The sequence below is a fragment of the Lates calcarifer genome, linkage group LG3 (genome assembly GCF_001640805.2).
Source record: "Lates calcarifer isolate ASB-BC8 linkage group LG3, TLL_Latcal_v3, whole genome shotgun sequence".
NCBI classification, from domain to species: domain Eukaryota; kingdom Metazoa; phylum Chordata; class Actinopteri; family Centropomidae; genus Lates; species Lates calcarifer.
In genome coordinates, this window is record NC_066835.1 from 16,649,293 (window position 1) to 16,663,196 (window position 13,904).

The following is a 13,904-nucleotide window of genomic DNA, read 5'->3' on the forward strand; positions in this document are numbered from 1 at the left end:
ATTACACCTTCCATGACATCAATATCAATTATCCCCACAACCACAAATCACAAGGACAGCGCTCGTACATATCTCTTGCCGGAGTGTATCCCGAGGAAGATTGAAGTCTAATTGTGTGCGCTGGTGGCAGGGGATATAAAGCACGAAAAAATAAAGAAAAGAAAATCAATGCCTTAACTAAAGGAGCAAGTGAATTATTGATGAGGAGTATGTAATGGGATCCCAAGTGTCTATTTCTCCCCACCGTGGACTTCTTGCTGCTTAGGCGGCCACAGTCGTAGTGTAGCCGGAGAAGTAGAAACAAGGAAGTTGCCAAAAACCACCCACTAACATCTCTGCAGGCAGATTAGCCGACCTGAATTATCTGGTGCAGTGTGGTAGACACTAGACGCTGTGTTCACACGATGGACAGCGAAAAAAAAAAAAAAAAAACATTTAAATAAAGACTCCAGACTGTCGAGGTGCTACTGCTACTGTCATGTCGAGCCACGCTGTCAAGCACTAGTGCTGTCATAAAAACCAAGTTTGAGTGAAGTTGTCCTCACTTGACTGGCAAGCTAATGTTACTGTATTGCATTTCACGAGTTCAGCTAACAGAGTTACCTTTACCCACAATTTTTTCCTTCTGTGGTGTCAAGTCTAAAATGTTTTCTCACATTACCTCTCAGATGTTTCAGTGTTGTAATTATCTGTTTACTGTGGCTCGCTGGATTTGTCTGTATAGCAAAGGGAAAAATGCCAACCTAGTTTATTGACGGATCATATTTCTGCATTTTAACTTTAGTTGTAAGGTTTAGTTCTGAGTTATGGACTGAGAAAATTGTTCAATCCTTAAGTTTACTGATCCCACAGAAACAAATTATAGTAGATAAACTGATCCTGTATGACATTCAAGCTAAAAACAACACAGTTTTTCTCACTTTCTCCAAAGCTGTGGTATTCACTACTTAACATACAGTATACACAGACAGTCATGGCTAAAAGCAGTTCACTTCACACATAAGTCTTTATTTCCTCTACCCTTTTGAGGTGTGGAAATCAGAGGAGGCATTGTTTACCCACATCTCCAGTGTGCAGTTTGTTTTATTGGAAGCAGAGGAGGCAGGCATCACTTCTGCTTGGCTGGAGAAGAGGCAGAAATGAGGAATGTGAATGAGAGGTAGAGAGTGAGCGGCCAGGTGAGACCTGAAAGCTGCCTTTGTGTGGCAGCTGGCAGTAAGAACACTGCCCTTCAGTGTGAGGCGTTCTCCCCGCGCGCACACACACACAAGCATACTGTACATGTCGGGGTGTCACGGGGTGATGTTTGGCAAAAATATGCGGCTGAAAAACCGTTGCAATTTTACGAATGTAACAAAAAAAGGCCTTCTCCCCGTCGCTCCAAGGTGAACGGACGTTTCAGGGCCATAAAATGGCTCTGTTTTCCTTCTGCGTCTCCAAATCCCCATTTCAGATGCTAAACGCTCTCTTATTTTCTCCTCCACTGCACTTCAACTGTATCTGGCCCAGTTCAACTGGAGCTTTAAGAGCATGATAATATCTAGTAGCATCTGCTGCTACAGAGTTTAACATACTATCACAGAAGACTCTTGCAGAAGCCAGTGCGTATCACAACACATATGGCCAGTATACATTCATGTTTATCACAGGAAATGTGGACGCCAGAGAGGGACAGAGACAGAGAGATGCTGGATTTCATGATGAGATGGTGTTGATGTGTGGCTAATCAGGGTTTGATACCTTTTTTTGGGGAGCAATGAGTTGCACTTTTATTAATTTTCTCTTTGTGAGCTCAAGCAGAAGAGGGATTTTGACAGTTTAAAATCCTCTGCTGCCTGTGAAACATTACCCAGCTCTGCTACTTTATTGCTATTTGATTATGTGTGTATTTTTGTGTATTAGATGTGATTGAGGTTGCAGATTACATATGTCTTTCCAAAATGAAAAGCCATCCAAATGAAAGCTTATACCCATCGGGCTATTGAAAGTGTTAGTTATGGCATCTCTTGAGACAGCAGTTTTACAACTAACCCCAGAGTAATGTGTCCGTGTAGGTTGCGGAGCAGCAACTCTGTGTACTGATCTGTATTCTTGTTTGTTTACTTCTCTCCAGGAGGGGCCCTGCAGACAGCAGTCGCGCCAGGCACCATGAGGCAGCAAGCTTGGCCTTTGAGAGCGGAGAAATCACCCTTCATCACTCTCAACCGGGCTGGACACTGGAAGAAATGCACACAGCAGAAGCAGCAGAATCAGCACACGCCACAGCAAAGACAGGCTAACACACACATCTGAGAGTACAGTGGAGAGCAAATGGGGAAGGCAGAAAGAGACTGAGAGAGGGTCAGTAACTCGGATTGCGTCATTCTAAATGGCAAAGTGGCCTGGGCCACACTCAGAGGCAGTGATGTCCTTGTTAACACATTGTCCTCCGTTAGAAGCTCCTTGTTAGAAGTCACAAGTCAGTCCCCCGCCCCTGTGAGGCTACAGAGCTGAGGGGCAGAGGAATAGAAAACCAGAGGTCAAGAGAGAGAGACAGAGCAGAAAAAAGAGACTGTGACAGGCCCCCATGCAGGCGCGTAAGAAGTATGTTCTGCTGGGCTTGTGTGCGTGCTGCTGGCTGGTCCTCTTTTACTGGGGCGGAGGAGTCCAGCTACGTCTGCTCCGGCTGCTGACACGCCAGCGGGGTGAGGTGGTGCGCCCCTGGCCCAACTGGACCGACCGGGCCTTCCTGCCCCGCTATGCCCACCTGGACGAGCTCCAGACGGACCCCGGGACGGCTGAGTCGCCCCGCCAGCGGCGACAGGCATGGTCCGCCATTTATAAGGACAGCCGCTGCCGCATGGAAACCTGTTTTGACTTCTCTCGGTGTCGCCGCAGAGGAAGGGAAGGGTTCAGGGTGTATATATATCCATCAGAGAAAAACGACCGTGTGTCGGAAAGCTACAGGAAGATCCTGATGTCTATAGGTGAGTCACGGTACTACACATCAGACCCCCGAGAAGCATGTCTGTTTGTGCTTGGAATAGACACCTTAGATCGGGACCAGCTATCAGGACAGTTTGTGCCCAACGTGGATGAACGTATTCGTGGTTACCCATTGTGGAATGATGGGAGGAACCACCTGATCTTCAACCTGTATTCGGGCACCTGGCCCAACTACACAGAGGACCTGGGCTTTAACATTGGCCAGGCTATCTTGGCCAAAGCCAGCCTCAACACAGAACACTTCAGGCCGGGCTTTGACGTCTCCATCCCGCTATTCTCCAAGGACCACCCGCAGAAAGGTGGAGAGCGGGGCTGGCTGGTGAGGAACACCATCCCACCGCGAAGGAAGTACCTGCTGATGTTCAAAGGGAAGCGTTATCTGACGGGCATCGGCTCCGACACCAGAAACGCCCTCCATCACATCCACAACGGAAAGGACATCGTGTCGTTGACGACGTGCCGCCACGGGAAGGACTGGGAGAAGCACAAAGACTCCCGCTGTGACCATGACAACCTGGAATATGAGAGGTAAGACAGGGGTCACATGGCCAGTGGGGAGGGCAGTAATGAGATGATGTTAAAAGTGAAACGAGGTGTGAGCCAGTGTGCCACTATCCAGGGATTTATACGAAACAGAGAGTCAAGTGTTATTTTTTTATTAGGAAATGCACAGCGGTGTTGTTCGTTTGCCTTTTTTATTTGAACTTTACATGCTGTTTTATTGGTCTTTTAGATGTCAGATTTTCTACAAGCAGTGTCAGTGGTAGCTTTTGTGTCCCACTGGTTATTTTTGTCTCTCTTTTATGGCTGCACAGTTTTTGACTGTTTGAGTTTATGATGTTTGGCAGTTGCTTTTGACATCAAAGATTTTAGACTCCGGTCTCTGGAAATTTAGATTCAGGTCAACATTTACAGCAATTCTCTTATTCTCTCATTAGTATTGTTAAAAGTATAGTAGCAGTTAACTGACCTTGAGCTCTTTTGTTATTTGATAAATCTTACAACATGATCGACAAACCAGACTATTCAGCAAAACAGTGAAAAACCAAGTGTACGAATACAGGTTCCCAATTTATATTTTGGTGTTTACTACTACAAGACAAAGTAGCAGCTAGTACAGTAGCTACCGCTAATTAATTACAACTGAAACAACAGTGTGTAATGAGCCAAAGCAAAGGTCGCCATGCACAGAGAACGGCTTTGTGAAATCTCTAAATACCTCAAAAAATAAACCACTATTGTGTGTAGGTTTTTCTTTTCATTCAGCCGGTCCATTTTTTTTAGAAAGATTTCTTGCTGTTGTTGTTATTGGATGGGGAATAAGCTTGCCATTCCCACTTTACTTGAAATGTATTTTGGAGTTTGCTGATTAGATGGTGGATGGAGTGGATAAGAGACACTGGGAAATGAGATTCCAGCAATGCTGAGTGTAATGATTTATTATTAAAACCAATTAATTTCAGCATATGACCTTTGCCTCAGTTTGAAAACAAATCATACTAAGACATATACTATTAAACAGTATACTGGATGATTCCACTGCAGCCCTGTATGCTTGTCTGGGCCTTTTAAGAGAGAGGTTTTCAAGAATGCAAGCACCGTTGTTGAGTTAATAATGAAAAGCTTTAGGAAACACTTCCATCTGCCTAATACATGTTGCAGCAGCAGCTTGGTAAACATGTCTCATCCTCCGAGTACTTGTCATAGCCTCCTACTGGCTTATTAGAGCTCAGGCAGTAATTTAAAAACAGATGGAAATAGATGCATGAACTCAAAATAAATAATATCTTTTTTTTTGGCTTGTTAAATCATTACTCATGATCATCATTACTTTCAGAGAATTTATCTCTGAGGTAAAAACTCTTCACAGTGTAGTACTTTATTAATTATTCATTGCAAAAGAGCTTCAGTGTAAACCCCAAACATTGCTTCAAATGTGTTGGATTTAGCAGCTGATGATGTGTTTATGTGAGCTGATGAACTCGAAGATAGGTAGAGACCTTGAGTGCTGAGGGTCGAGGTCCTGTACACTGGTGGTGAGGTGAGAAGGACGAAGAGTGTTATTACATTATTAAAAGAGCAGAGAGACAGTTCTGTATCCAACTGGGTTGGTATGATAGGTTTAAAACTACTTTACTAACATATCCCACACCAACACTGTTTTTATGCATTTACTGTAGCTACAAACTATTAATACTTCTACAAATAAGCTACATTTGGTTAATTACAGTGTTAAGGACCCTAGTAAAAGGTGGAGAGGCTCAGACCACATTGGCAATGGCAACCACAGCAAATGTTCATCATTTTTATCATCACTTAACATCGTTTTTCTAGTCTGTGGTACCATCTTGAAGCATTTTGCCTGACCCATAACTTAACATTATATATTCAGTAATACAAACCTAACTGTGATTATAGCGTTCTTGAATTACATTTTGTGCAAACGTCATTATCTCCTATCCTCCTATACCATAGTAATTACAGTCGATATAGAGGAACAGTACCGCCCTATAACACAGCTCCTGTGCATCACTCCTACTTCTTTAACTTAAACTTTGCAATGAAAGTCTCTGATGCTGAAGTGCTGACAGAGCTCCTCATTATAAAGTCTGTGCCTGTCCATTCATAGACAGATACCAACAGCAGGATAGTCTGATGGTGCAGAACATTTGCAGACAGGAGAAGATGGATTTTACTGAACGTAAGAATCATAATGATGAAAGAATGAGGGGGAAGAAAGGAATTTGAGCCACACCGGTCTCTGTGTGACAGTAACAATAAGACCACAGGAGTTAATTTCCTTGTCTCATTCATAATTTGACAAACAGAAGCAGAACAAACTCAAGGGCAGGATCGAGGTCAGTTTATGGAAAACTAAACTGTGCTCCTCTGTTGGACTGACTGAACCTTTCTGGCATAAAAAAAAGCCAACTGCTAAAGCCTGATTTAAGTCTAAGCCATTGGGAGTTGGAAGTTGCTTTCAGATGTTCTCAAATGACTGCTCAAAACAAGTATTTTAAAATTCTACAATATGACTTTTCAGATATTATTAACCATGGGATCAGCAGTTAAGGTGGTGGTTCTGATCCAAGCACACTCCTAGTGTGGCCTATAACTACCTACCTTAGGCTTGTTTACATTGGGCCGGGCAGCAAAGGGATGGAGCTGCTCAACACTGTATGAATGAGCTCATTTATTCCACACAGCGCACTACTCATGACACTCGGGTGGGCAGGGGTGTGTTGGATGGGGAGGAGGGGAGGATAGTGGGGGAGGTGGGATGGTCCCATGTGGTATTTTGCGGTAGATCTGGATACGGCAAAAGCTCTGAGGGTGTAAGACTGTGAATAGGGAAAGCGATGTGAGAGACAGCTGCCGTCTGTAAGAAAAACACAAAAAGGTGGATGATTTTTTTCCCCTGCTCTGTCGTCTTTTGTATGAAGTCTCTTTCTCTGAAACAGGAGGCTTTTAGCCTCGGAGAGAGAGGTGTGGAGGAGGGATTTTTTTTGGGGGGGGGCATCTGTCTTTTTGCATCTTTTAAATCTGTTATTGGGGGGAGAAGAAGGGGATTTCTGAGTGTAGAACATGAGAACCATGGTGACTGTGGAATCAAAATGAATGAGAGAAAAAGAAAAGAGGACAATAAAAAAACTCCACGAGCATGGTCTCTGTGTGACGACCAAGTTCAGGCCAGGTAGAGACACACACCGGCCTCTCCATCTGTCTGCTGTTCTGGCATATTCTCCCCCAGTTTTGTCCTTTTTTTAATTGTTGTTATCCTCTCCTTATCCCTTTTAGACCACCTTTTGTCAATAATCCAGCAACTCTGCTAATAATAATAGTCCATGTCACCAAGCAAGCATGTGTCTTTGTGTAGTTGTCACTGCTATATATGAGTGTGTGCGTGTGTGTGAGTGTGAGTGTGAGTGTGTATGAGAGTCAGTGAGGCTCTTAGAAGGTGGTACCAGGTTAATGAGCGCATGCATCTGGTACACCAGCAGATTAGCCCCGAGGGACCTGGACAAGACAGCAACCAACAGACAAAGGGCACGAGGCGGATGAGGAGGAGGGGGAAGAGGAGGAAGGGAGGGGGAGGGGTGACACAGACGGAGAGATCAATACACCGTCATGACATCATTTTTCTACCCAGATAAGAGCTTGAATGCACCACCCACCTTTTCAGGCTGAAGAGAAAATTAATAGGGCTGTAAATTGATTGCCTCCGAGGTTAACGTTAAGTGTTTGTTTTGTTTTTACCATTAAATTTAATGAGGTTTTAAACCAAAGAAATGCTTAAATGATTAGAATAATTTAAAAAATAACCCAAAACATATAATTCTTTTGCAGAGTTAGAATTAGGCCTAGTTTAAACTCATAAACACAAGAGAGACTAGTGACACATCTGGTCATCACTGCAATTTCTTTGAAAATTATATCTGAAATTAAAAACTGTGAGGTCAAGGATTATCCTGAGTGATCCCCATTAGAAACAGTGTTCAGCCCAGGTTGGTAGGAAGACACACATTTACCCATTTAGACTGGACACTAGTACAGGTTTGAACTGCATTGCTTTGCCAATAACTACTAAAGACAGCAGTTAAGCCTTCCAACTTAATTAAGATGTTAATGATTTTACGTAGACTGCTGAATAGATGTATAACACAAATAATTTTGGTTTCATAAAAAATGATGATGTCTCCATGGTTGTTAGCAAAATCGTTTTTAAAAACAGATTAAGTTTAAATACATCTGTTCCTGCCGTTTCTATTAACATAATTTTACTCTTTTAAACTGTTGAATGATTGGTAAATTGTACCTGAAAATCCCATTAAAATCTGCCATAGGGAAAAAGAAATCTGAAGAGGAACAGAAGGTGCCTGGAAATACTTTTCCGGTCCATTCAGTTGGTGTGTAACATTGAGTGTGTATGTGTGTGGGTGTGTGTGTGTGTGCGTGCGTGCATAGATTACACATGATAGTAGAGAAAACTGAACGAAGTAGCAAAGAGACAAGTTGGAGGTAGGACACTGTGGTACCCACGGCAATAAGAGAGAAGCAAGACAGAAAGGAAGAAAAGGAGAATGTCATGTGATAAAGATTACAAAAAATGAGAAAAAGACAGAGGGATACCGCAGGCAACTTAAAGAAAAAGTGAGAATGAGACAGGGCAAGAGGGAGGGTGACAGAGAGAGAGAGAGAGAAAGAGGGAATTAGTAGAGAAGGGGATAGTCGAAGCAAGGGAGAAGCTGTGCTGCAGTCTAATGGCCTACTTTCCCTCACTTTAGAGAATTCTCTAAGAAAAGGAAGAGAAACGTGCATTGTACAGTGAATGTAAATGAGCGAGAGTGTGAAGAGAGAGAAAAAAGAGGCGAGGAAGAAAAGGAGGGATATTTAAGAGGTACAAAAGGTACCACAGAAAACACAAAGTTCTCAGGTTCCAATTTGGACCAAGTAAGAACCAAGCGTGTGTGTTTGTGAAGGAGAATTTGTGGTGGTTGGACAGAGATGGACAGGATTGGAGGGAGAAATTGAAATGAGTGGGAGGGTGTGTAACGCTCTACCTCTCTGTTTGGCTTAAATGGCCTCAGTGTGTATAAGGGCTGGTGTCGGAAAGCCGATGGTTCATCATTCATGACCCTCCTTGAAGCAAGTGAAGGTTGAAAGAGAAAGAATGAGCAATTGGACTTTAAAACCTGTTCAGGATGAATGCGGCATACTAATCAGAAAAAACAGAACAGAAGGACTGCAAGAGAAGCGATTTAACAGTATTTTCGCCACACTGAAAGTTGGAAGAAAAGGCTTTAGAAATGCTCTCATGCATATGTAATTTTGACAGGAAATTTGCAAACTTTTATGCTATCATGCGCATGTAAACGCGGTGTAATAATTCCCACAAAGGATTTCAGTGTGGTGCGTGAAAAATGAATCAGCATTGGAAAGGAAAACAGTGTCACTCTTATCTGCTGGCAAACATAAAAAAAGGCCTCCCATATCTGTGTTGTTACTTCATATGTACATACACAATTTAAATTAATATGTGGGTGTGTACATGCACAGTTGTGTGTGTATGTGTGTGTGTGTGGATCTGTAAACCGTGTACGCTTGTGTGCACAATTTGAGATTTTGGCAAACCAAGTAAGAAACGCTGCAGCCCACTGTAATTAGGGCCTGTGAAATTGTACCTCTGAAGATGCTGTGGTCTGAGTGTGTGTGTGTGTGTGTGTGTGTGTGTGTGTGTGTGTGTGTGTGTATGGTTTGTGTGGCCCATGCCGGCTGTCTCTGTTTAGAATACTTGGAAATAAGAGGCAGCCTTGTGATTCTCTGGCACTTGTACACTCCATCCTCCATTCTTTCTCTCCCCTCCAGCTCGTGTCTTTTTAATCCCACACATGAGTCTTCCTCCTTCCCTGTGCTTTTGTCAAGTCTGGTCAAGTATATTTACAAACTCACAAAGTGCTTCCTAGTGCAGAAAGGCTTGCACCCAGGGCTCTAAATGAACTTGCTGACTCACTACCCATTGTTGGACTTTGTTTTTCTTTAAAGCTGCTATAATCCTTTTTTTTTTTTAAATATTAACATGGGATTAAATGACAATGCATAATGTGGAAGAGGTCACTCATTGTGGTGACCCCACAGAAAATTATTATAAATATAAAATTATCACTGGACTCTGCAGTTCCTCTCACTTCTATGCAGCATTTTAGCATCTTTAAGTTCCTTGTTTTGGTTTTACGGCTTGCAACTTTAATGTTTTGGTTTACTCTAATCCACACCGCATTTCCAGTTACAGAAGCAGCTTTTTAATTCACTGCACACTACCTGCCAAGCACCAAAAGACAGGCAGACAAAATTGGTGACTAGCTGGTGAACACAGTGGAACATTTGGTACCTACAGCCACATACCATATTGTCCCAGATATAATAATTAATTTATCAGGTTTTGGGCCTGACCTGGTTTGAGATTCCAGTGTTTAAATAATCATTACATTTTAGCCAGAACTGTGAAGAAAGGTAGTCACATGATCTCAAATCCAAAATACAGGTTTACAAGGTCACAAAATCAATTTAACTTCACTACAACTTAAGGGAATGATGACTTTGGCTGTAAAATTTACTTGGAAGTGTTAGTGTTGGCAGAGGCTTGTGCTCTCTGAATCCTCTACTGCAGCTCCCCAGACTGCTCATCTGAAAGGCAGAAAAAAACCCCACAGCTTTCATTCCTTAGTAAATGAAATGATGAATTCTCAAACACAAGCCAGTCACAACCTGTTTGTCATTTCTCGTGTTTGTGGTCCAATCTGCATGCACTCATTGTTCTCGCAACTTCTGCTCGCTGTTCGAAAACTTGAGTCATATTCGCAGCCTCCCACTTCCTCAGTGCTGCTATTTCAGAGTTTCTTGTCAGTCTAGCCCTTCCATTTTTCAGAGTAGGTTATAATTTATCCATCCAGTCTGGGCACATTTAATGTGACAAAAGCTTGTTGTTTCCAAGTCACACGGGCAAAAAACCAGTGACACTTGAGCCACACTACCACATGAGGCAATCAAGATCTCAAAGGCTTTGTGCTGTGCAGACCTCAGCAAGCTTCAACATTGTTTTTCATACGCAAACAAGATCAGAAATTGAAACATGACAAACTGTCTGGTAGGCGTATCTCCCACACCCAGGCTTTACTTACATTTGGGAAGTCTTAATTTTAATCCCTGCATTAAAACCTACTGTTCATCTAATTGCTGTGGTAGGCACAATGTGGCATGGGCGCACACGAACATGAATATTTTGCAGCTTACAATTCTTTCTCTGTCTCTTACTCACACCTTCTTAGAATGCACCCTCTGCATAACCCCATAATTTTTCTCCCAGCATCTTGTCTCCCTCCTTACCCTTTTTTTATACTGTGCTGCACAGAGTCATCCTACAGTTGACTGCAAGCTTCCTACCATATTTCTGAGCTCCAGTATGCATAATTTATCAGCTGCGAAACTTTTTTGACAGCACAGCTGTGTCTGTGGTGTTACACCCAATTGTCTTGCACGCCATTGTGTTAGTTACATGCACATGAGTGCACATATGCATGCTCACAAACACAGATGAACAGTCCCCTCTTTGCTCTCACTTGCGAATCTATGCATTCCAACCATGTTCCCCATCCCCCCACTGCTCACCCTTCATGCATGTTTTGATGGGCTGGACAGCATGTGAAAGGTTAAGAGAGGAAAGGTCTTACAGTACATGAGCCTCAGTGAGTGTCAGGTGAGGTTTCATCTAATCAACTAGAAGTGAAGAAAGAGCTTTGCTTAGGCATACTGCCCTCAATGAGCAGACCATAGCTGCAAGCAACACACCTCAGCTTTACAGAGCTTTATAATAAGTTTCAGCTCATTTTTAATCTGTCTGGTTAACTTTACTGTTCTGGTTCACTTTCACCGCTGTCACGGTGTAGTTTCTGACCACACCAGGCAGCGGTTTTAAGCGCTATAAAACCAACACAGACAGACACAATTAGCAACTAGCTGGTGACCACAGTGGCACATTTAGCAGTGAAGACATCAGATATTGCCCCATGGAGCTGGTAGAGAGCAATGGAGCTAAAAGAGAGTGAATATTGGACTTTCTTTTATCATGTGGTCAGAAACATAACTCCATGTTAATTACAGTGATTAATTACAATTTGCCAAAGCTTTATAGATCAGTTATAAGTCATTGATACAAACAACTTTTGTGTTGCCAAGTTGTGAAAAAAATCTATTGTTTGGACCATTAGACCACTTACCATCTGGAAAAGTTGTGCACTCATTAACAATCTTTCAGGCATTTATTTATGATTTACCAACATTTTATAACTGCAATATTACCATACAGCATTAAATGAAAGGATAAACATCAACAAACTGATTCTTTTCCACTAGCTCCCCACACCAGTTTTTTTTTTGTTGTTGTTGTTGTTGTTGTTTTTTACTTATTAATGGCTTATAACTGACCTAGAAAGCATTTGGAAATGTTTTATTTACCATTTTATTTCATTTTCGAAATAAAACATTTGATTTGTCAGTAGAGGAAACAGATCTGCCTTTATATCTCGAAAACCATAGATTCTTGTCATATTGTGCAGCTAATACAGTCCAGCTGCTTCAGAGGAAATCACCATACCTATAATATCCTCTGTCTGTTGGTTGACCTCGCTTTGCTCACTTATTACAGACATATGTGAAAATAGTGATTACTTAGAAATACATCTGTTTTTGCCTGATTGTCTCAGGGAATTTGGAAGCAGTAGTGGCTTACAAGTCACACAGCCACAACTGGTGAGAAATCCTGGCAGGCAAAGCCTCAGTTTATTTCAAGGATTTTCAAGTTTAATCCATGTAGACTGTATAAGTAGTGCTGTGCAGTTACAGTAGAGGCTCTGGGTCTCATTGATAATGTGGGAGATTGACACTATTGTGACAGTATTTGGGAATATCAGCTTTTGTTTTTTTATTTTATTTTATTTTATTTTTTACCAGAAATAGTACAGTGGGTGGGTAAAGACAGAAATGTACTAACATTCTGGACACAACTTATGATAACTTGAAGGCCAAAACATTTGCCTCTTTGGAAAAGATATGTGTTTTCGCTCAGTTTGGGGGATCAAATTCAAACATGACTTCATATGACCCCTTTCTTCTCCACAGAGGTCTTGGCTCTGGTTGACTTGTGCATGCTGTACTTGATGTCTCATGGTGAAGTCGTGATAGTCAAAACTGCTTTATGATATTTTCAGTGGCCATTCTCTTCTTTTTATTCTTCACCCTACTACTTCTGTCCTGGCTGAAATTTCAGCTCCATGCAGCAATTTACAAGTGATGTTGCAAAGAACTAAGCATTAGCAACATTTTGTCCATCATTCTGCAGACCTTACAGTTTGAACAATTGTGGAGTCATTCTGTCTGCCTGTTTCGGTGTGTGAGGTTTGGATAAGGTTGCACTGTACTATTTGCAGACTGCAAGGGTACAACCAAGCTAGAGATCATTTGCTGGGACTGCCACTGCTTGTGAGTGACACGAGTTTCATGTTGACATCAAGTAAAGTATGCAGCTTTTTCACTATCAGCTCCTCATTTCTCAGAAACTGTATCTCATGCTTTTTTTCCCCCTTAAAAACTCCAGAATATATCAAGTGAGCGGCTCCAGTCAGGTGCCTATCAGTTTGCTCAAGGAAGACCGTTTGGCCCCGGGGATCCCTCACTAGTGTGGATGTCCTCTTAATGGGTGCCCATTCAGCTCCCTAATCGGGCCCTTTTATCAACCCCGGCTAACACCATAGCGATCATAGCAGGAAAAGCCTCTGGCGACCTTGCTCGTTTTTGTCCAGGCCAACTGGAGCGTAAAAGCTTTGACAATGACAATGCAGTTGGGAGAGAGAAAGGGAGAGAGAGACATGGAGGAAGACATTTCTCATTGCTTATGCGGTTAAGGAGCTCAGTCTCCACCGAGTGCCCTGGATTTCACTTGTTTACTGTTTTTTTTATAGCATTTATTTGACCTTTGACCTCACCACCACATGTTGTTAGAATCCATGGTTTAATACATTGTGGAGAGGAGGAAAATAAGAGATCAGTAATGCCTCAGTCTTTCTTAGTTTCTTGATGTTTGATATCAAAGGAGAAAAGATAATGAATTTAATGAAGGAAAAGAGAATGCTACATTTGTTTATGGCTAATTAACATCTTAAAATATGTTTTTAAAAACCACTCGGCATCACCAAAAGACAGATATGCAGAAAGCAGTAGGGTTTAGGAGTTCAAACCATTAATGTGAAAGAAGCCAGCAGCCAAATCATTACTCCCAGGCACACAATTCAGACCAGATTTTGATGCAATCAAATCCAAACACATTCTAACAATTTTTTCCAAGCACTCTCTCACAAAACTCCTAA

The 13,904-nt window shown here is 42.1% G+C and overlaps 1 protein-coding gene across 5 annotated transcripts in view; it reads left to right on the plus strand.

Annotated features, from left to right (window-relative positions):
- Positions 1-13,904, plus strand: part of ext1c (exostoses (multiple) 1c) — a 78,466-nt gene that overhangs the window by 12,064 nt on the left and 52,498 nt on the right. For all 5 annotated transcript variants that reach the window (XM_051067988.1, XM_051067987.1, XM_018686084.2 and 2 more), the window contains exon 2: positions 2,114-3,513. In XM_051067988.1, coding sequence (XP_050923945.1) covers positions 2,567-3,513 — 947 coding nt within the window. In that variant the 5' untranslated portion in view covers positions 2,114-2,566. The remainder of the gene's footprint in view (positions 1-2,113; positions 3,514-13,904) is intronic.